We start from the raw sequence: 20,876 nt of genomic DNA on the forward strand, positions 1-20,876 counted from the left end.
TTAAGGACCAGAAACTTTAAGCCATAAAAGGACCAGGTTTGACATGACAGCAGTCTTCCGACATATGAGAGGATGTTACAGTGAAAAAGGTGTCAATTTATTTGCCGAGGGACCTAAGGACAAAACAAGAAGTAATGGATGCAACCTATCAAGAAGAGATCCAGCTCAGAACTAAGGAGAAATTTCTTGTCAAAACAATTAGTCAGTGGAACAATTTGCCTCCAGAATTTGTGATGTTTCATCACTGGAGATTTGAAAGAAGAGAGCGGACAACCATTTGTCCAGAATGGTACAGGGTCTTCTGCTTGAGCAGGGAGTTGGATGAAAAGACCCCCAAGTTCCCATCCAACTCTATTATTCTTGTACTGGGGCAAAATACGAAACTGCAAAACTTCTCCCCCGGCTAGAAAGCGCAAAACGTAAATCCAGTTTAATCCAACGTGTAGTTTTCTCCTCCCACCACCAGGAGATGCTGTGGTGGTGGTGGGGGGAACGGAAGACACCACCTTTAGGCGGAAGAAGGCCGAGCAACTGGAGAATAAGGGAACGTCACGTGCACAATCACAGCCTATTTCCGCGCGGGAAGGGGTTAAAGGCTCGGGAAGGGAGGGTCGAGATCACGTGCCCCCTCGATCTGCCCAATAGGATCGCGAGCCTGGTTAGCTGGTGGCCTGATCACGTGACCATTTCCCCCCCCCTTCCCTCTCTTTCCCATCTTTCCTCTCTCCAGAAAGGCGGATGTAGTGGCAAAGCGACAACAACGCTCACTTCCGCTTGGTTGAGACGAGAGGGAGGGAGGAACGAGCGAGAGATCGGCGCCTGTCGCCGTTGTGGTTTTCTGTCGTCAAGCTTCCTCAGCGCGGCCCAGGTACGTCGATGCTGCTGGGGAGAGGCCGACACGGCCTGGGCTTGGGGTTTTTTTTTCCCGTCGGTTTCGGGTTTGGGCTGAACGTGGAGAGGAGGAGAAGGAGGCCTCGCTCGCCTCTTAACCTCTCAGCCTCTTGTGCGGCGGGGCCTCCTCTAAACGGACGGTGGCGTTTGCCTCTTTGCCGTTTTTGTTTTTTGTTTTTTTTTTTCTTTCCCTCTGGCTCACGCAGAAGCGCCCGTGGGCAACCCTCGGTTTCCCGAGGAGCCCAGGGCTTTGCTTCATCAGGTAAGTTGCAGCATTGGAGTGGCGTCTGAAAGGGCCTTGAAAGGCGCAGGTTCAAGGCTCAGAAGGCTTCTTGTCCATCTCTGCCTAACACAGTGCCCTACCTAGAGGAGCTGCTTCTGTTTTAATCGGGATGCTTAACCCGTAACGTGGGGAGGGAGCTGAATGAGGAGGGCGGTTATTTGGCTAGCTCAGAGGTAGGCAACCTCGGCTCTTTTATGACTCGTGGACTTCAACTCCCAGAATTCCTGAGCCAGCTATGCTGGCTCAGGAATTCTGGGAGTTGAAGTCCACGAGTCATAAAAGAGCCAAGGTTGCCTACCCCTGGGCTAGCTAGTTGCGTGGCTCACAGACACGCCGGTATCTAAAACTTGTGTTAGAATTTTTCAACAATGGATTTGGTTCATGCACCATCCTACAGCTGCCTGCAATTAGTGCAGGTTCGAGTCCCACCAGGCTCAAGGTTGACTCAGCCTTCCATCCTTCCAAGGTAGGTAAAATGAGGACCCAGATTGTTGGGGGCAATTAAGCTGACTTTGTAATAATGCCGCTTGGGGTGTGTGTGAAAGCCCTAATAAGCAGGCATAATACATAGAATGAAGGCTACTGCTAAGCTTGTAAGCCGCCCTGAGTCTTCGGAGAAGGGCGGGATATAAATGGAATTAAAATAAAATAAATAAATAAATAAATAATACATTACTTGTGTGTTGCATAGGTACTTGGATATTGCACTTTGTAAGTTACGGTTGATCGGTTAATGGAGGTGGCTCCCAAACTCCCTTTGTGCTGCCTTGCGGGCTTTGAGATTGCTAGTTCTCTGCAACGTGACTTTTATTTGATTCTGGGGTTTGAGGAGGGAGTTTAATGGTGAAAATATACGTACTTTGTTATTCAGAGGCCCTGTAATTTCATTCAGATTCTTAAAAGAGCCCTAAAAGATGCTCATCCAAGTAGAGAGTATTTATGATGTCGTCAGTAAAGGAAATAAATCTGGGAATTTCCTGGTATCCTGTCATGGATGAGGAAATCATGGAACACCACCACTTGCAGAAGTATTAGGCAAAGATGCATTTCTTGACCGTGCCTTTCTGAGTGTACAGATTGGAAAAAAACACATTTTGGATGGAAAATAGAACATTTTTAGCATCAATCAAGAAAAGAAAATGTTGCCAAATATAATTTAATACTCCATAAAATAAGCATTATTGGACTGGGCTCACACAATGTACAGTATTGTTATGCAGTGTGTTGTATAGATCCAGAGTACTAGGCAAATTCAATAAATTATGGTTCACTTAACTGGGATAGTATTGTGCAAATATGGCCTTGTGAGAAGTATCTTTTAAAGTTCTGGCTACTGTTGAAGGTGATTTACCAAACTCTTTCTTCAAAATAGGTATTTTACAAAGAAAGCTCAATTTTAGCTTTGAAATATAGGGCTGTCATATCTGGATCACAAAATCCCACATGGCTACTAAATAACAGCAGAGACGATTCTGTATCTCTCCTGTATCTTGTAATTATCTGGATATTTTAAACCAAGCTTTAACAATTCTGGTAAAGTACAGAGAGAAACTCTTTGTCACACTCTTTGTGGTGTTTTTAAAAAAACAGATTTCTTTTGTAAATGTTCTGAGGAGCCTTAGAAAACGGGGAACACACACATTTTCAGGAGGCTGAACCACCTTTTTCCTGGTATCTATGCATTATATGTTTGAACTTCTTTAGAGAAGGTGTGTATTTTACAACAGAGTTGGAAGAGGCCATCAGATCTGCCCAGTGCAACAGTCTGAATCACAGCATCTTGGATTGTCCAGCTTCCACTTGAGAGACCCACACTCTTCTGGGCAACTTTATTCCATGATTGAGCTGCTCTTACTATTAGACAAAGGTTTTTTTAATCAGATATTCAATTGGAATCACCACTCTGTGACTTAAATCCACTTTTCATCCTCCAGTCTGGAATGAAAGTGAACAAATCTTGACTTTCTCTGTGAAATCCTGCCAGGAATTTAAGAGTGCCATCCTCCTCCCAAATTGTTATTTTTTTTGCAAAGCTAAAGACAGTATACCAGCTTCTTCAACTTCTTTTTATAGGGTTTAGTTCTACTCCTTTAATAATTGTTCTCTGCCTGAACCTGTTTCAATTTCTTTGAACCCTTTTCAAACTATCATCCCCAAAATTGCACACAGTACTTAAGATAGGGCCTGAATTAAAGTCAAATTAAAACATTAGCCTCCAGTGATTTTGAAATGATCAGATCTTTGGTTCCTTTCACACAAAGCAATTGTACCTTGCTCAGTAGTAGTAACTGTGAGAGAGATCTCGGAGTCCTAGTGGACAATCACTTAAATATGAGCCAGCAGTGTGCTGCAGCTGCCAAAAAAGTCAACACAGTGCTAGGCTGCATTAGCAGAGGGATAGAATCAAGATCATGTGAAGAGTTAATACCACTTTACAATGCCTTGGTGAGGCCACACTTGGAATACTGCATCCAGTTTTGGTCACCACGATGTAAAAAACATGTTGAGACTCTAGAAAGGGTACAGAGAAGAGTAACAAAGATGATTAGGGGACTGGGGGCTAAAACATAAGGAACGGTTGCTGGAATTGTCTAGTTTGATGAAGAGAAGGACGAGGGGTGACATGATACCAGTGTTCCAATATCTCAGGGGTTGCCACAAAGAAGAGGGAGTCAAGCTATTCTCCAAAGAAGGGATTTTCAACCAGTGGTACGGGAACCACCTGTGGTACATTGGCACCTGGGAGGTGGCACACCACCATCCTAGAAAAGTGATGGGGGAGGGGAATGAACTGAACCAGTGGCAGCACCGCACAAGCTTGAGCAAGAGATGGCTGGAGCTGCAGGGCTGTCAGAGCTCAGCGAAAGCGCGAGGATCAGCGCTTCTTTGGGGCTGTCAGGGCTCAATTGTCCTATGAGCCAGCAGTGTGCTGCAGCTGCCAAAACAACCAACACAGTGCTAAACTGCATTAACAGAGATAGAATCAAGATCACTTGAAGTGTTAATACCACTTTACAATGCCTTGGTGAAACCACACTAGGATCAGTGCCAGGCCCCTGCTGGAGCTCGCTGTTGATCCTGGCACTTCTGAGCCCAGAAGAAGCACCGATCAGCTGGAATATTGCAGCATCTCCAGCGTCTTGTGATTTACATTCAGATGCTTGGCAACTGATTCATATTTATGACGGTCACAGTGTCCCAGGGTCTTTGAAGTGACCAAAACCTGCTGCAACCACCCAGCAGATGGGGGGAATAAAAACCAAACACCCCCACTCCACCCCTGCTGCCAATCCTCAACAGAAATACAACAATGAAAGCCTCGGACAGGAGGAAGAGCACTGCCGGGTGGGCAGGCAGGTGTCTTGCTCGGCTGTGTCTTGGGGGGCACTTTTTTCAGTGCCATTGTAACTTCGAACAGTCACTAAGCGAACTGTTGTAAGTCGAGGACTACCTGTACTTCATCACTTTTTTCCTCCCTCTTTTTTTTGTCATCAAGTTTTTGACACCTCGCTAGGCGACTGGTGGCACTCGGATGTTGCCATATCCTAAAAGTGGTACAATGGGTGAAAAGGTTGAAAAGCTCTGCTCCAAAGCACCTGAAGGCAGGACAAGAAGCAACGAATGGAAACTAACCAAAGAGAGAAGCAACCTAGAACTAAGGAGAAATTTTCTGACAGAACAATGAATCAGTGGAACAGCGGGATGGGGGTAGGGCAGGCGGGCAGGGGGTGGGGCGGGCAGGGTGGGGTGGAAGCAGTTTTTGGGCACTCAGTCTCTAAAAGGTTCGCCATCATTGCTCTAGAAAATAAGGGAAAGGCAGCTTTGCCTGTTGTTTGGAGCCTTCAAATGGACATTGTGTTTACCCACATTTCTAGAAATTATTTGTTAACTGTTTTTTTATATATATTAAGAACCTTCAGAACAACAGGTTTCATTACAAGAATTTTCACAAAAATTTAAGGACATAAATTTCTTTTTAGTTTGAAATAAACAGCAAAAGGGTGATTAAACTGTGATTTTTGGAAACTTGTAAACAGACTAAGGGCCAGATGGATTTGAAATAAGATTTTAAAATTAATTATAAGAATCCTTCCTGTGGTTTATTTAAAATCCCATTTAAAATATATGAAGATTTTGAATCTAAGGGTAAGAAAACTTTCTATGGCAAAATGTGTTTTTAATTTTTTTCTCTGCACTTTTTTCTTTTATATTTTCCCTGTGTTGTATTTGTTGATCTGTCAATTTTAATAAAAATTATTAAAACAAGATGTTTATAGGACATTAATTGTATGGTGTGTAAATTATTATGTTTAGGTGCTTAATATGTTTAATAGAACTGAGCTACCTGTGGGATTATCTCCTCCCAAGAGCACCTGTCTGTCCCACCCACTCCCATAGGGAAGGCATACTCCAGGTTCCCAAATCTAAACGTTATCATCTTATGGAAGCTGGGAATGGCTGTCCTTGTATTCTGGAACAGTCTGCCTCCGATATATGAACTCTGCTTGCGTTTAGGAAAGCCGTTTAAAAAGCCCCTTTTCTCCAGGCATTTGAATGATGCTTAGTGGAATCTCTTGGTTATTATGACATTCGTCATTTTACATGCTATATTTTACGTGCTCTTTTTTTAATGTTGTATTTTTGTCGTTGCTATTTACTTGCATTGTATGCTAACCAGAATCCAGAATGCCAGTTTGATTTGGGTGGGCTTACAAATGCATTAAATAAATAAGTAAAGTATCAGTTATTGAAACAGATATTTTTAAGAGATAATCGGTTCCATCAACAGAGAGAAATCAGTTTATGGTCATTAGACTGTCTTATGCTTACCTAACTCAAGCTGTTTCTTCAGACTCCTGTTATGTTCTACCGTAAAATAGTGTATTCAGAGGAAATTATGTAGACAGTATAGAATATAGCTCTTGATCTGTTACTTGAGCTTCAGTGTTGTTGTCTTCTCTCGGTGTTTATATATAATATTGCCTGTTTCTTCTAGGCTTCTCTCTGAGGGTGAGATATTTCTTTATTTCTTTATTTAATTTAATTTCTATACCGCCCTTCTCCCGAAGGACTCAGGGCGGTGTACAGGGCAATAAAAATACAATATACAAAAGTTAAAAATAAGATTAAATAGAGCTAGCCCATTACAATAAATAATTAAAAATACTAAATAAAATACCTCAAATCCATTAGACCAGGCCGGCTTGTTCAAATAGGTAAGTTTTCAGATCACAGCGGAAAGAGCGAAGGTCGGGAGCCATCCGGAGCTCAACCGGTAATTGATTCCAAAGGGCTGGCGCGCCCACAGAGAATGCTCTCCCCCTGGGGGCCGCAAGCTGACACTCTCTGACCGGCGGCACCCTGAGGAGGCCCTCTCTGTGGGAGCGCACAGGAAGTAGACGCCGGCAGCAGGTGCTCCCGTAAGTAATCCGGACCCATGCAAGATATGCAAGAACCTTTCTGACCTCTTGATCACAGCTGGGTCCAACCTAGGTTCAATGAGCAGCAAGCAAGAACTATCTGGTTATATTTATCTTTCCCCATTCCTAGCATAGGTGTGGCACCAGCAGTGATGATTAGTAGAGGAGCAGCTATTGCCGCTGAAAGAATCCTATTTTTAGCTCTTCCATAACTGAGTGGCGGAGTGATTTTTTTTACCAGCATGTGTTCTTTTAGAACAGGCGTGTCAAACTGCCAGCCCGTGGGCCGGGTCCATCATACTGAAGCTGCGCCCACCCCATTGATGGGAATGGGGAAAAAGTTGAGAGATGTCGTGCGACCTCATGTGACGTCGCGAGTTTGACATGCCTGTTTTAGAATGATCCAGCTGAAGCCATCGGTTTCCTCGTTCAGCACAGGAAGCCAAGGCCAGATTCGGTAAAATTCCTAAGTGCCTGTTGAAGTCAGGAGGGAGGAGTTTTCTGCCAAAAATGACAGAAGTCATGCAGCCAATTGAGTGAGTGTGTCTGATTTTATGACATTGTTTTGCCAAGGTCATTAAGTGAATCTGGCTTCCCCTATTGACTTTGCTTGTTGGAAGCCCTCTGGGAAGATCACAAATGATGGTCACATGACCCTGGGACATTGCAACCATCATAAATACGTGCTGGTTGCCAAGCAACCAAATTTTGATTACACGGCCCCTGGGGTTCTGTAAACGGTCATAAGTGTGAGGACCTGTCATAAGTCACTTTTCCAGCGCCATTGTAACTTTGAACAGTCATTAAATTGTAAGTTGTAGGTTGTAAGTTGAAGCCTACCTGTAACACATTTGCGATTTAATGACTCAGGTTGGGAAAATGTGAATAATGCCAGCTGCAATAAAGATATCTGAGGACAATATTTTTGGGTGGCTGCCCTCTCTACATATGTCTCATTATTATGCCATCAATTTATATATTAGCTCAGGGGCTTGGCACAGGTAGGCAGATCTTTGAGTTGTGATGTTTTGGAGAGCCATTCAGGATGACCAAAACAGAATGTCTGATGGCTGCAAACATCCAGCAGCTTTTGCTGATGCTTCGGGTCACACTTCATTGCTCACTTAAGAAAATGGAATCACCGTTAAAACCAGACAAAATTCTTGTGCTTGGCAGATGAAGATTCATTCTTTGACAGGCTATTTATGGTGTCTCTTCCTTTTCCTCTTTTTATCAAGTTCTGTCATGACCCCCCCCCCCCACACCACCCTCAGCTTCAGTCAGAATCTTTCATCTAAGCCAGGGGTAGGCAACCTCGGCTCTTTTATGACTCATGGACTTCAACTCCCAGAATTCAACAGCTGTGCTGACTCAGGAATTCTGGGAGTTGAAGTCCATGAGTCATAAAAGAGCCGAGGTTGCCTACCCCTGATCTAAGCGCACTCTGTGTTTCATTGTGATTGTGGTCTTTGTTCCTAAATTGTAGCTTTTGCATTGTTCTTTAAACGAAGACTTAAAGATACGTAACAGGGGTTGCAAGTGGATCCTGCCATCAGGCCAAGAAATTTACCTTTTATTTTATTTTTGTATACTGCAGCCAGAGGTTCATTAAAGTAATCATTGTTTTCTTTTTTCAGGAAAATGCTAGCTGCTGATGATTTTTCGGTGAGTGGTCCATTTCTGTCAGCCTCATAAAATGTAAACAATTTGTAACAAGTAATGAAAAGAATCGAGATCTTGCAATAGATTGAAGTGTTGCTTTTTATAGAGAAAGTCTCACTAGTATGTTAAATAGGTGACAAGTGAGTTTTTATGAGTTTTCATAAAGTGACTTTTTATAAAGCACTAAATAAGCAAGGGTGTACCCAAAATGGAAAATGCGCTTTGTTTCGAACCTGAAACCAATTCCTCACATTTTGGAAGTTCTGCTGAAACTGTAGGTCAGTTTGTTGCAAAGAAAATTTGGAATACAGTTTTAGTCCTTGGTTAATGACTACTCAATCAGGTAATCAAAAGAGTAATAGATCCATTGCCCCCCACAACACACGCGCGCACACACACACACACACACACACACACTCTTACTTTCCAACATCTTTCCTTCTCTGTGTACCTGTTTTCTCTGTCACTACCTCCATTTCTTCCCCATCTATTTGCCAGGGATTGAGATGGCCGGATACCATGATCTTGGTTTTCTTAATGTTCAGTTTCAATCCCTCTCCATTGATTGATTGATATTTCCTATGTCTAAACCGTCCATCTCCCTCAGTAGATGCTGCTGATGTTCCAGCACAGCATACAGTATTCCACTGGCTTGCCTTTCTGGCTCACCTCTGAGCTTCTCATTGCCTTCCATCCCTGCCTACAACCACTGCTGCCACTGAACTAGCCTATGTAGCTGTTCCTTACTAAGGTGGTCTCAGCATCAGTCTCCCAGCATGGCATACTCCACAAGCCTGTTCAACATGCGCGCGCGCACACACACACCCCTCCACACACATGTTGTTCCTCTTTCATTGTCTCCAGTTTAAATAGTAGATGAGTAAGAAGTTACCATTGGTCAAGCGTTGGTCACAAGATCCCACTGATATTTTGTTTTCCCAGCTGGCCGATGCTCTGCCGGAGAGTTCCCCTGCCAAGAGTTCCTCAGTGGGCAATACAAAGCCACCTCAACAGCCCAGCCAGCCTCCACAAGCCTGGCCAACCTCCAGTCCCTGGAATAACGCACCAAGTGCTCCTCCTACAGCTCCATCCGGTTTGCCTCCTAGCTCATCGACTTCCAACGTGCCTTTTGGACCCCCACCAACAGGAATGTATCCTTCCCTCCCCCCTGGGGCACCAGTTCCTTTTCCTCCTCCTGGTTCTTCTTGTCCTCCAGGTGCTCCGTATCCACCCCCTGGTCCTACCCCGCCAGGGCAATATCCACCACCAAACATGCCCTTCCCCGAGATTCCAAGGCCATATGGGGGCCCCACTGAACCAGGTGCACCCCCTGCTGCTGTTGGAGCATGGGGATCCATGCCTGCTGGAGGGTGGGGAGCCTCAGTTGGGGGACAGTACCCTGCACCTAGTGTACCATATCCACCTCCAGGGCCATATTCCACTCCCACTCAGACTCCGGGGGCTGCACCTACAGTGCCATGGGGTGCTGTCCCCCCAGGACCATGGGGACCTTCGCCTCCTGCCCCATTTCCTCCACCAACAGGATCCTATCCAGCTCCAGGGCTGTACCCAACACCACCTAATCCTTACCAAGTGCCACCTGCGCCTGCTGGAGCACCATCCATACCTGGTGGCCCTCATGTAAGTAAGACTTTTCTCAGTTACGATGCAGCTAAGCTTCAGAGGGAAAGGAGTCTAGTAATCAAATTCATGCCCATTGAATGTAGTTATTTTTTTATTGCAGTGGCTTCCAATGTTTCTATGTGAATTTGTCTAAGGAGCCCTGGTTGCAAAATGTGTGTAGAGTGCACATTGTTGTATATGGAAAGTAAAACTTCATAATTGCCCTATACCATATCTTGAAACTGGGCATTTACAGGGAAAGTTCAATACCTCTGAATAGGATGGCTTCCCTGTTATATAGAATGTAAATGTAAAATAATTGGTCCTGCCATCAGATTTAACAATCTTTTCAAATGTGAGGATGTTACCTTCATCCTCTTGGAAAAGGAACAATTATAGGGCATTGTATTAGCATGTGTTTAAAATAAATTATTAATCTCATTGCATCTCCATCAACAACATCATGTACTCAAGCCTTTCCTACTATATAAGTGCAGCGGAGCCCAGTTAAAAGGTAAAGGTTCTCCTGCACATGCGTGCTAGTCGTTTCCAACTCTAGGGGCCGGTGCTCATCTCCGTTTCAAAGCTGAAGAGCCAGCGTTTGTCTGAGGATGTCTCCGTGGTCATGTGGACAGCATGACTAGACGCCAAAGGTGCACGGAACGCTGTTACCTTCCCACCGTAGTGGTCCCTATTTTTCTACTTGCATTTTTACGCGCTTTCGAACTGCTAGGTTGGCAGAAGCTGGGACGAGTAACAGGCGCTCACTCTGTTACGTGGCACTCGGGATTCGACCCGCCAAACTGCCGACCTTCTGATCGACAAGCTCAGTTCGCAGCAATATTTTTTGTTAATAAAATGTCATTTAAGATGTTTTTGGTATTGATGTTGACAGTTCTACCCACTGTCCAGGTAAAATTGCAAACACATTTTTTTTTATATTTTACTATAACCCTTAGAGTTTGCATGCAAAATACCTGTTGGTTTAGGGGGAAAAAAGGGAAAGATCAGGCATGGCTGTTGTTGATAAGAAGGTTGGGATTTCCACACTGATTCTAGTCACTTCACATGATGTGTCGTTGTCTGGCTATGAGACAGACAGAGACAGCGGCATTCTCTGGCCAATAGATGCCATTTAAAAGCATGCTGTTTTATTGGCTTAGTGTGGTTAGTCCTTGACTTACAACCACAATTCAGCCTAAAATTTCCATTGCTAAACAATACAGTTGTTAAGTGAATCACTACAGTTCTTAAACTAGTAACAGGGTTGTTAAGTGAATCTGGCTTCCCCGTTGACTTCGCTTGTCAGAAGGTTACAAAAAGTGATCACATGACCCTGGGACACTGCAGCCGTTACAAATACATGTCAATTGCCAGGGTTGATCACGTAATCATGGGGATGCTGCAATGATCGTAAGTGTGAAAAACGGTCATAAGTCACTTTTTTCAGTACCATTGTAACTTCAAAGGGTCACTAAACAAATGGTTGTAAGTCGAGGAGTACCTGTACCCATTTTCCAGGAGCTATTCTGTCACAAGGGAGTGGCGCGGTGGCTCAGTGGTTAAGATGTTGGGCTTGTCATCTGGAAAGCTGGCAGCCCAGGTTCGAGACCCAAGCGCCACGTGACAAGCTGAGTTCCCGTCCTCGCCCTGGCTCCTGCCAACTTAGCGGCGGTTCGAAAGCATGCAAATGCGAGTAGATAAATAGGTACCACTTTGGTGGGAAGGTAACTGCTCCGTGACGTCACACTAGCCACATGACCACGGAAATGTCTTCGACAGCCCTGGCTCAATGGCCTTGAAACGGAGATGAGCACACACACCCTGTAGTCAGCAATGACTAGCGGAGTAAAATCCGCAGGGACTCCTCTACCATTTACCTTTATTCTGTCAGAAGCATCAAATGTTTCTGGGCCAATCATTGCTATTTATCCTTGTCGGAATTTGACATTTGCTTTGACCCCCTGCAAGTGGTTATCAAGAAGCTGCAGGTAGTTCATACAAAATGGCAATACATACCTGACAAATTCTAACTTTTCTGTTTCATTGTTTTTAACTAAAAGTATTTGATCTTGGAACAATAGAAACTGATTGTTTTTATGTTTATCTTTTTTTTTCAGCCCTACCGTTGAACTTGTGGCAGGCTGATGAGGTACTGCCTCCCTACCTATTTACAAAGAAAAGTTTTTAGTAATCTTTTGGAGTCTTGAAGAGCCTACTGTGTTCTGCCAGCCCATTTGTGGTGTGAAGGAGCACTCCTCCAACGCTTATTTTGTGTGAGATGGATTAGGATAAACAAGTTGACTGCCCCAGCTCTCTAATCCTTACTCTAGTCAAGATTTCATCAAGTGACATTAACCTAATGAGTAAGGACTAACCCTGGATCAATACTACAACTGTGTCTTAATTGCGGATTTAAAGGACTGACCTGATTGACAGACCACATCTTAATTTAAATAATTTCAGTTATCTGGAGAAGCTTCTGAAGAAATGAGCTAGGCACCCTTCATCAAATTGAAGAGAAGCAAAGCACGTTAATTTAAAGCAGTTCTCAACATCAGACTTGATTTGTTCTATTTGACAAATCTTTGTAGAGATGAATATCTGGTATTTGAGGCTTAATTCCTACAACAAACACACTTGGGGAGCATCACTTTGGTTTAGATATTCAGGTAGTTCAAATAGATATTTCTGACATGAGTTTCCCAGCTGTATTAGTCATCATATTTTGGGGAGCCATCTAAAAATTACCTGCTTTTAAGTCTGAAGCTAAAACATTTTGGTTTTAGCTTGAGTGAGCCTCAAAACAATTTGAAGAGTTTTGTGCACTTCACTTCTGAAAGCAAAATTTCTTCTAAAAAGTTCTTGCAAGAAGGGGTGGGAATGTAATCAGTACAATCTCTTCTCTGGCAGCTCCAGAGTCTCTGAAAATTAATTTGGAAGCTTTACTTTCATGTGAACATCTGGTCTCGGGATAACAAACTAAACAGGAAAGTTTCTCTACTTGAGGATGTCTCTTAATGCTCATGATTAGATTATTGCAATGTGATTAGTTAAAATGTACTTGGTAAATACTGGCAGTAGATGCAACAATCTAGATGTACAGTTTTCTCACTTCAGTTTTAGGGTGAACACCAAAAAGCCAGTCCCTTGTGGAATTTCCCATGGAGGAAATATGCTGGACTCATTTATCACGGTTCACAAAGAGTACAACTGTTCATCACTGTCTTACTGATAAGTCCATGTTTTAAAAGTTGATAACTTCCTTCTGTGGTCTCCAGAAATTTGCTTAACGTAGATGTCTAACGTTTTATCATAAATTGGCTATTTCCAAGCTTTCTTTAGGGAATAACTTTACAGAAGAGATTTTTAGGGAATCCCATGTTCTGCCTAAGAAGTAATGGACTAGCTTAATTTAGGTAAGAATGGATGTGACTCAGACATATGTGCTGTAGTGTTTGGGGAAATGTTTATTTCCTCAAATCAAATGAATTTGAAAAGGCCCTTCATTTTCTTCCCTATCTCTTCTTGTCCTAGTTTTCCCCATCCCCACATGTTATCTTCCTGTCTTTTCTCAATTGTCAGCTTTTCTTGGATATTGTACCTTCCCATTACTTTAAACCACAAAAATTTGTACAGTTTAGAATTCTAGTGATCCTTGGAAATATCAGATAATTTAGCTTACTGGTGAGAACTGCACCTTGGCAAGTTACACAAGTAAGCTAAATTATTAGATATTTTCAGATAGCTTTGATTGAGGGCCCCAATGCTAATGAACTCCGAAGTAACATCCCATTAACTTCGTATTATTTAAAGCAGTTATTTGAGGATAGGTGTGTTTTTCTTCATTGTAGGGGCATCTCTTTTTCTCATTTTGAGTACACAGTTGATAAATTTATTTCTGATGACATCTTCTTGCTCCATATGTTCCAGTTTGCAGTGTAGTATTGGCTTTAAAAAGGAATCAGCTATAATGTAGAAATATCAAAGTGAAGTACTGACAAGTTTCAACTGTAGAAAGATACTAAGACACTGTCAGAATTGCAGTTCAAATTTGAAAAATTTAGATATTTCCTATGTTGGCTTGTAGTAAGGGAGACAATGAATTGGCAGAACACTCTTGAGGCAAATGCAATTATATGAAACAAGAAATGTGGATCAAAATATAGAACAGGTTAGTATTATTCTGTGTTCTGCCTGCTCTAGAAATATTAATTTTATGAAATCTTGAAGAATGCTGAAAGATGTTTTGCAAAGTTTCTAAGATGATAGAATACTTTTTTTTTGGCTAAAACTTAAAATCAAGTTCATAGAAGAGATTTTATCCCCATCCTAAAGCTAAATTTTCGATAAACATGATTTTGTGTTTCTAGCTGTCAGTATAATCCCATACAAATCTACTCAGAAGGAAGTCCTATTAACGTCAGTGACTTTTATGTAAGTGGTTATAGGGTTGGAGCTATGTCAGAGTCGGACCCTGCTTAAACTAGAAGTAGAAGCATTCTGGTAGGACTTCCTACATGTTATATCTGCTGGTGGGATTGGCTGAGATTCTAGGCCTGCACTTGACATAGGTTGTCAGCCATTGCCCCAAATAAGGGATTGTAACATAAGAAAACTGCTATGCAGCATTTTATATAGTTAAAGAAACACTAAATGTTATCTGTACAGATCATTCAAATTCTGCTGCTTAAGGGCTGGGAAGGCAGAAAAGACTCAGTTATCTGATAGGCATGGAGCAGCATTTGCACCTTTGTTGCCAGACATTTTGCAAGCCTATTAGCTGTTTGCTTGATTTTTCTTGTGGCATAATTCCACATTCAATGCCTTGGTCCCCTTTCCACAGAAATATTTCATGAACACCTTTCTGCCTACAAAACATTCTGTCAGCCTTTAATTTACCTTTGATGTATCACTTAGATGCTGGAGGCAAAGAGGACTGTAAGAAACTGCAGAGACAGCAAAACAGTATGCAACTGACACAGTTCTGTCCTTGTATCCAGACATTCAAGGCTAACCTGTAAGTTGCATTTGAGTGTGAGGACATCATCTTGTACACGTTATTTGCCTTTCCGTGCCCCTATAACCTGGCTGGAAATCCTTTAGTTAATAAGAAAAGACAAGATACAATCAGATTTTAAAAATGGGCGAGCTTTGTGGTTCAAAACCCAACTAAAACAAAGCTTGCTTTCTTACTAGGGGTTCAGCATCTCTGCTTATCTTATTCCTTCATATTAAGAGATTTTTTTCCTGCCATATCGAGATACTATTCCTCCAACAATGGAAGACTCCCTTTCAGAAAGCAATTGTAGTTTGATGCTGTGTAGTAAAACCTTTTTAATCCTTCTGTCTCATGTGTGAGTGATTTGGGGCATGATGCTTGTTATGCAATGAAATTTGTATTGTTTATTGTGTTCCTTGTGAGCTAAAAGTGCCGAGAAGTTTGGGGTGGGTTGTTTGGCTTGTGCTTCTGGGATGGTTATTTAACTGCTTTTGTTTATGACATGGAAATATTAAGCAATCACACTTCTGAAGTATAGACCATATCACTTGCTGCTGTATTTTTTTCTTTATAGATGACAAATATTTGCTGTATGTTGGTAGTGAAGAGGCTTTAAATACAGGATTTGATATTTTTTGAAAATGGTGTTACTTTTTGTATACACGTAGACATTTAGCATACTTTCAAGATGAGACTGCACAGTACACTTCATAAAAGATTTATTTCAGCTACTTGCCTCTGTAGCAAGGGTTTTTACTTACAAAGTGATTTTTAATACACTTTGATTGTTGTAGCATTACAAAAGATTCTGGGTAATTTATTTTGGTTAGATGCTAAGAAAACTAATACCTTTACTATCTCTCTTACCTTAATTCATTATATCACAGGGGATGAAAGAGACAAGAGATAGGTAATATTACAGGGACATCCAATTCAAATTGACAAATACAATTTTGCCAGTTCTATAAAAGATGTAACTTTAGACTAAAATGGGGGAACACCAAAACATGTGAAGCTGTTTTACTTTTTGATAGCACAAGGACAAATAGATCCTTTAGAGAAAATTAATCAGCAAAATTTAGCCAAAAAATGTCATGGGTATCTACCATTGCTAGAAATATTCTCCCCATAGTGGAGAAATAATGGAAATAAATACAACTCCAGATTATCCCTCAGTCCTATAGAAAATTTGTGCTGCACCAATATAAAAAAATATTCAACTTAAACACTTTTTTGACCGTAACTGAAAAAAAAGTTTCTACTAAAGATTAAGGTGTGGGCTTTGTCCCCTTCTAGTCTGGACAATTCTGGAAATTGCTGAACCTCTGGGACAACGTGATCTGGAAGATAAATAGAATGTTGAATTCCTGGATCATTGAATTTGCATACTGTACAGTAACTCTTAAATCAGAATATGGTACGTAATTTGCATGGAAAAAAATCCCTTGAATTAGTCATAGCCTGATCCCAGAAGTTCTCAGAGAAGAAAAAGAATCAGGATGAATCAAAACCAGCATTCAAGAAAAGTGGAGCCCAAGGCAAGATGGCCTGACCTTAACCAAGGATTTCTTCCAATCAGCCCACCAATGCGTAGGCATTAAAGAGGCAGCAACCAAAAGCACAATGTTGATAGGGTGCTTAACTGTCTACAGCAGAGGTCTTCAAACTTGGCCTTTATGACTCGTGGACTTCAACTCCCAGAATTCCTCAGCCAGGCACGCTGGCTTAGGAATTCTGGGAGTTGAAGTCCACGAGTCATAAAAGCACCAGGTTTGAAGATCCCTGGTCTACAGCCAACTACGCTCAATAGAGTTAATTTCAAAAGAAGTCCAGGGCAGATGAGAAACAGCTATGCTTGGGTGGAGCTTGGAGCTGGGGCTGTGTAAGAAACAACTCCACAGGCTGAGATTTTGTGAAATATCCTTTGGGAGGGAAAGTCTCAACTCTTGGTTTGCCTTGGAAATGCACTTTTTAAATTTTGAAGAAAGTTTTGCTTACTGATTTCTTTCTGAAATCATGACTTTTGAGCGATGAACTCTACTCATAAATGTGGATTTATGACCAGGAATAAACCTGATAATTTGACATTTGTCAACAACAGATAAACACCTCTGTGAAGCCTGAGCAAGCAGGAAGAAAAAATGCTGTGGAGACCGACCTGTGTTGGGAAGCACGCTCTCCCCCACCCCAAATCCCACTTGATTGACTGCCAGGATTTATAGTAGCACTGTGGTTTTAATTGGCATGGTATTGTATGTGCAGTACAAGACTTATGTCTCACACACACAAGCAAACTTAGTTGGACTAAGAGTGTGACTGGCCTAATGAGTTTCGGTGTTTAATGGTGGACTTTATAAATAGCATCTCAATGTTGGTAGCATAGAGAACAAAAATAATTATGAGTCATGCGCATCAGCTCTGGAAAGCAATGCTACTTACACATGAGTTGCTATAATCAAGTCAACTACTTAAAATATGTGCTAAGGTAAAGGTTCCCCCGCACATGCGTGCTAGTCGTTTCCAACTCTAGGGGCTGGTGCTCATCTCCGTTTCAAAGCCGAAGAGCCAGCGCTTGTCTGAGGACGTCTCCGTGGTCATGTGGCCGGCATGACTAGACGCCAAAGGCGCACGGAACGCTGTTACCTTCCCACCGGAGTGGTCCCTATTTTTCTACTTGCATTTTTACATGCTTTCGAACTGCTAGGTTGGCAGAAGCTGGGACAAGTAACAGGCACTCACTCTGTTACGCGGCACTCGGGATTCGACCCACCAAACTGCCGACCTTCTGATCGACAAGCTCAGCGTCCTAACCCACTGAGCCACCGTGCTAAAATGTGCTAAATAAGGTTCTATATAGATTCCAGTTTCATCAGATGCATAATAATGTTTTACTGTTATTTATTCCTCATGTTTATATCATTCCACAATGCAACAGTGATTTTATGGGAATATACAAACAACTAGAATCTCCACAGTCCATTTAACGATAGAATCCTTAATGACATTCAAACACTCTCCCAAAGGATGTTTTCAGATGCTTCTGGGGGGGGCAGCTAAAGTTGGAGCTAATCTAACTATCATATACAAGGAGGCTATTCCTGAGGACTGGTGCTGCTGTAGAAAAGCAGTACTTTCAAACTTCCCAAAAGCAAATCTTCTATCCCTCCTGAAACTGAGGAACCACTAGCTACTTTCTCCAACAAGATGACATTGATTAGGGCCAATTCCAGTAGGCAAAGGTCCTGAAGATAACTTGGGCCACGCCATAAAAGGCTTTAGAAGTTAAAGCTGGCATTTTAAATCCTCCAATGCAGGGTTAGGTATCCCCATAGCAAAGGTATCTTCTGCTCCCACGGGATAGTATGCATGTGTAATTCTGAGTGGTCTTTAAAGGCAGCCCCATGGAGAGTGCATGGCAGTAATCTAGTAATATTCTAGTAGCGTCCCATCTATGAATTGTATTGTAGTCTCTATAAACCTTAACCGATTAACCTACAAATCTGCAGGTAGTCCTTGACTTAAGTCCACAATTGGAATGAGAATTTCCATTGCTAAGCCAGGTATGGTAGTTGTTAAGTGAGCCATGCCTGATTTTATAACTTTTTTGCCATGGTTGTTAAGAGAATCACATTAGTTATAAAGGAACTATAAAGAGCCTTGGTGGAGCAGTGGGCTAATGCCTCCTTAAGTAACACCAGCTGCCTGCAATTACTGTAGTGCAGGTTCGCATCCCACCAGGCTCAAGGTTGACTCAGCCTTCTATCCTTCCGAGGTAGGTAAAATGAGGACCCAGATTGTTGGGGGCAATAAGCTGACTTAGTAATAATGCTGCTTGCCCCCCCCAAAGCCCTAATAATAAGCAGGCATATACATAGAATGAAGGCTATTGCTAAGCACATTGATTTGTGCTTTAGATTGTAAGCCGCCCTGAGTCTTCGGAGAAGGGCGGGATATAAATGGGATTTTTTTTAAAAAAACCTATGCAGTCATTAAATGAATCTAACTTCACCCATTTATTGCTTGTTTGAAACTGGCTGAGAATGCTGTAACCATCGTAAATACATGCCAGCTGCCAAGCACCTGAATTTTAATCACATGACCATGGGGATGCTGCAATGGTCTTAAAGGTGACCAAATATAAGTTTTTAGTGTAACTGCTAAACATGGTTGTAAGGAGAGGATGACCTGTTCTTGCCTTTTAAACTACAAATGCAGTTTCATGGTTCAGCCAGAAGAGAGCACTGTTTTTCAAGAAACTTTCACCACTCATTCTGCAGACTTGCGATATCTGAAAGTCGGATGTCCCACAGAAGAGTATTAATATGGTTCTTCATTCTGTGTCCAGCACATGCAAATATAACTTAGAAGTCAGATTCCTAACAGCAAGAGGAGTCTGAAAGTGCAACTAGTTTCCTTGTAGCGTAATGGGTTCCTTTTCATTGAGAATATTCAATACAAGCTGGGCAGCCATCAGGCTTTAATTTGCATTCCAGCAATGGGCGAGGACTTTGACTAAATAGTTCCTTCCAGTGATGTAACTGCATGAATTCCCAACCAGCAAGGCCAATAACTGGGGATCAGGAGAAACTGTCCGAACACAACCGGAGAGCACAAGATGGAAAAAGCTGGAGTAACAATGTTAAATAACAAGTCCCTGGTGCAGTTCAGTCAAACTGAGGCAAATCATTATTTTCCCAGATGCAATCTTTTTAGTAGAGTTGCAAGGGACCTTGGATGTTTTCTAGTCCAACCCTCTGCTCAAGCAGGAAACTCTATACCATTTCAGACAATTGGTTGTCCAATCTCATCTTTAAAACTTCCAGTGTTAGAGCACCGCAACCTCGGAAGGCAAGCTGTATCATGTCATTTTCTCATTTAAGGAGGTTGGTTCTCTCCTTAATTAGTTTCCATCAATTGCCTCTTGTTCTGCCTTCAGGTGCTTTGGAGAATATGTTACCCCCTTCTTAGATATTGGAACACTGCTATCATATCACCTCTAGTCGTTCTCTTCATTAAACTAGACATACCCAGTTCCTGCAACCGTTCTTCATATGTTTCAGCCTCCAGTCCCTAATCACCTTTGTTGCTCTTCTTTAAACTCTTTCTAGAGTCTCAACATGTTTTTTATATTGTGGCAACCAAAACTGGACACAAAATTCCAAGTGTGGTCTTGTCTGTAAAAAGGAGATGCTATGATAATGCCAATCTGTCTTCAGAGAGCTACTGTATAGGTTCCTGAAGGAATACATTTTATGTGTTTTAAGACTTGGAAAGGAATTTGAATTGCTCCAAAGTGTGACTCATAGCTGTTTTTGCAGAATAAGTTGTGTCATCGCTTCATTCTGGAGTTGTGGCCTGTGACTGGGAGCCATGTGATTCCAATAGATAAGGTACTCACATGAGCAACAGTAAGATCGTCTGGCAAGTTGTGCTCCTTTGGAGAATCCATGTGATTCTGATGCTTGTAGAAAAAGGGGGAGAGCTGAACAGCTCTGTCTCAGAAGAGCTGCCAGACTTAAGCCATGACTAAAAACTCATGATAAGATGAGAACTGAAACTAAATAGGTGAAGTGAGGAGAAGAAGAAGCGTATACCCTCACAAATCAACCACACTTACTCACTATATGCCTGCTGAAATGTTAGTAATTCTGATTTTTTTTGTATCCGGGTATATTAATAAACAGACACACATTTTAAATAACTATGAGCAGCCCTGAATGGACCCCATAGGTTTGGTGAATTATTGAGGTGGCTCCACTGTTATTAACATCTCTTCATATTTCTTTTTTAGTTTTTTATAGCTTTTTAATATTTTAATAATAATTGTTTTGTATTAACTGTTTTTAGCATTGTTCTACACTACATGGAGTCACTTGTAAGATGTGTGGTTATATAAATTTGATAAATCTGTCATTATATTTCTCTGAATAGCACAGTATCCTCTTTGAGAGAATAATCCTTCTCAGTCAATAATGTTTTACATAATATTATTTAA

The 20,876-nt window shown here is 41.9% G+C and overlaps 1 protein-coding gene across 7 annotated transcripts in view; it reads left to right on the plus strand.

The window, feature by feature from the left end:
* Positions 1–550: 550 nt before the first annotated feature.
* The window catches only part of LOC308665351 (galectin-3-like), a 42,127-nt gene continuing 21,801 nt past the window's right edge, over positions 551–20,876 (plus strand). The window contains exons 1-6 of one of the 7 annotated variants that reach the window (XR_014025880.1): positions 552–868; positions 8,232–8,259; positions 9,199–9,897; positions 12,000–12,031; positions 14,800–14,899; positions 15,456–15,523. Coding sequence is in view for 6 of the 7 variants with exons in the window: in XM_081323273.1 (XP_081179399.1) it covers positions 8,236–8,259; positions 9,199–9,897; positions 12,000–12,011 (735 nt within the window). In the remaining variant the exon portion in view is untranslated. The other 6 variants (XM_081323273.1, XM_081323274.1, XM_081323267.1 and 3 more) reach the window with 6 other exon arrangements.

Source organism: Vipera berus (genome assembly GCF_964194415.1).
Source record: "Vipera berus genome assembly, chromosome: 1".
Classification (NCBI taxonomy): domain Eukaryota; kingdom Metazoa; phylum Chordata; class Lepidosauria; order Squamata; family Viperidae; genus Vipera; species Vipera berus.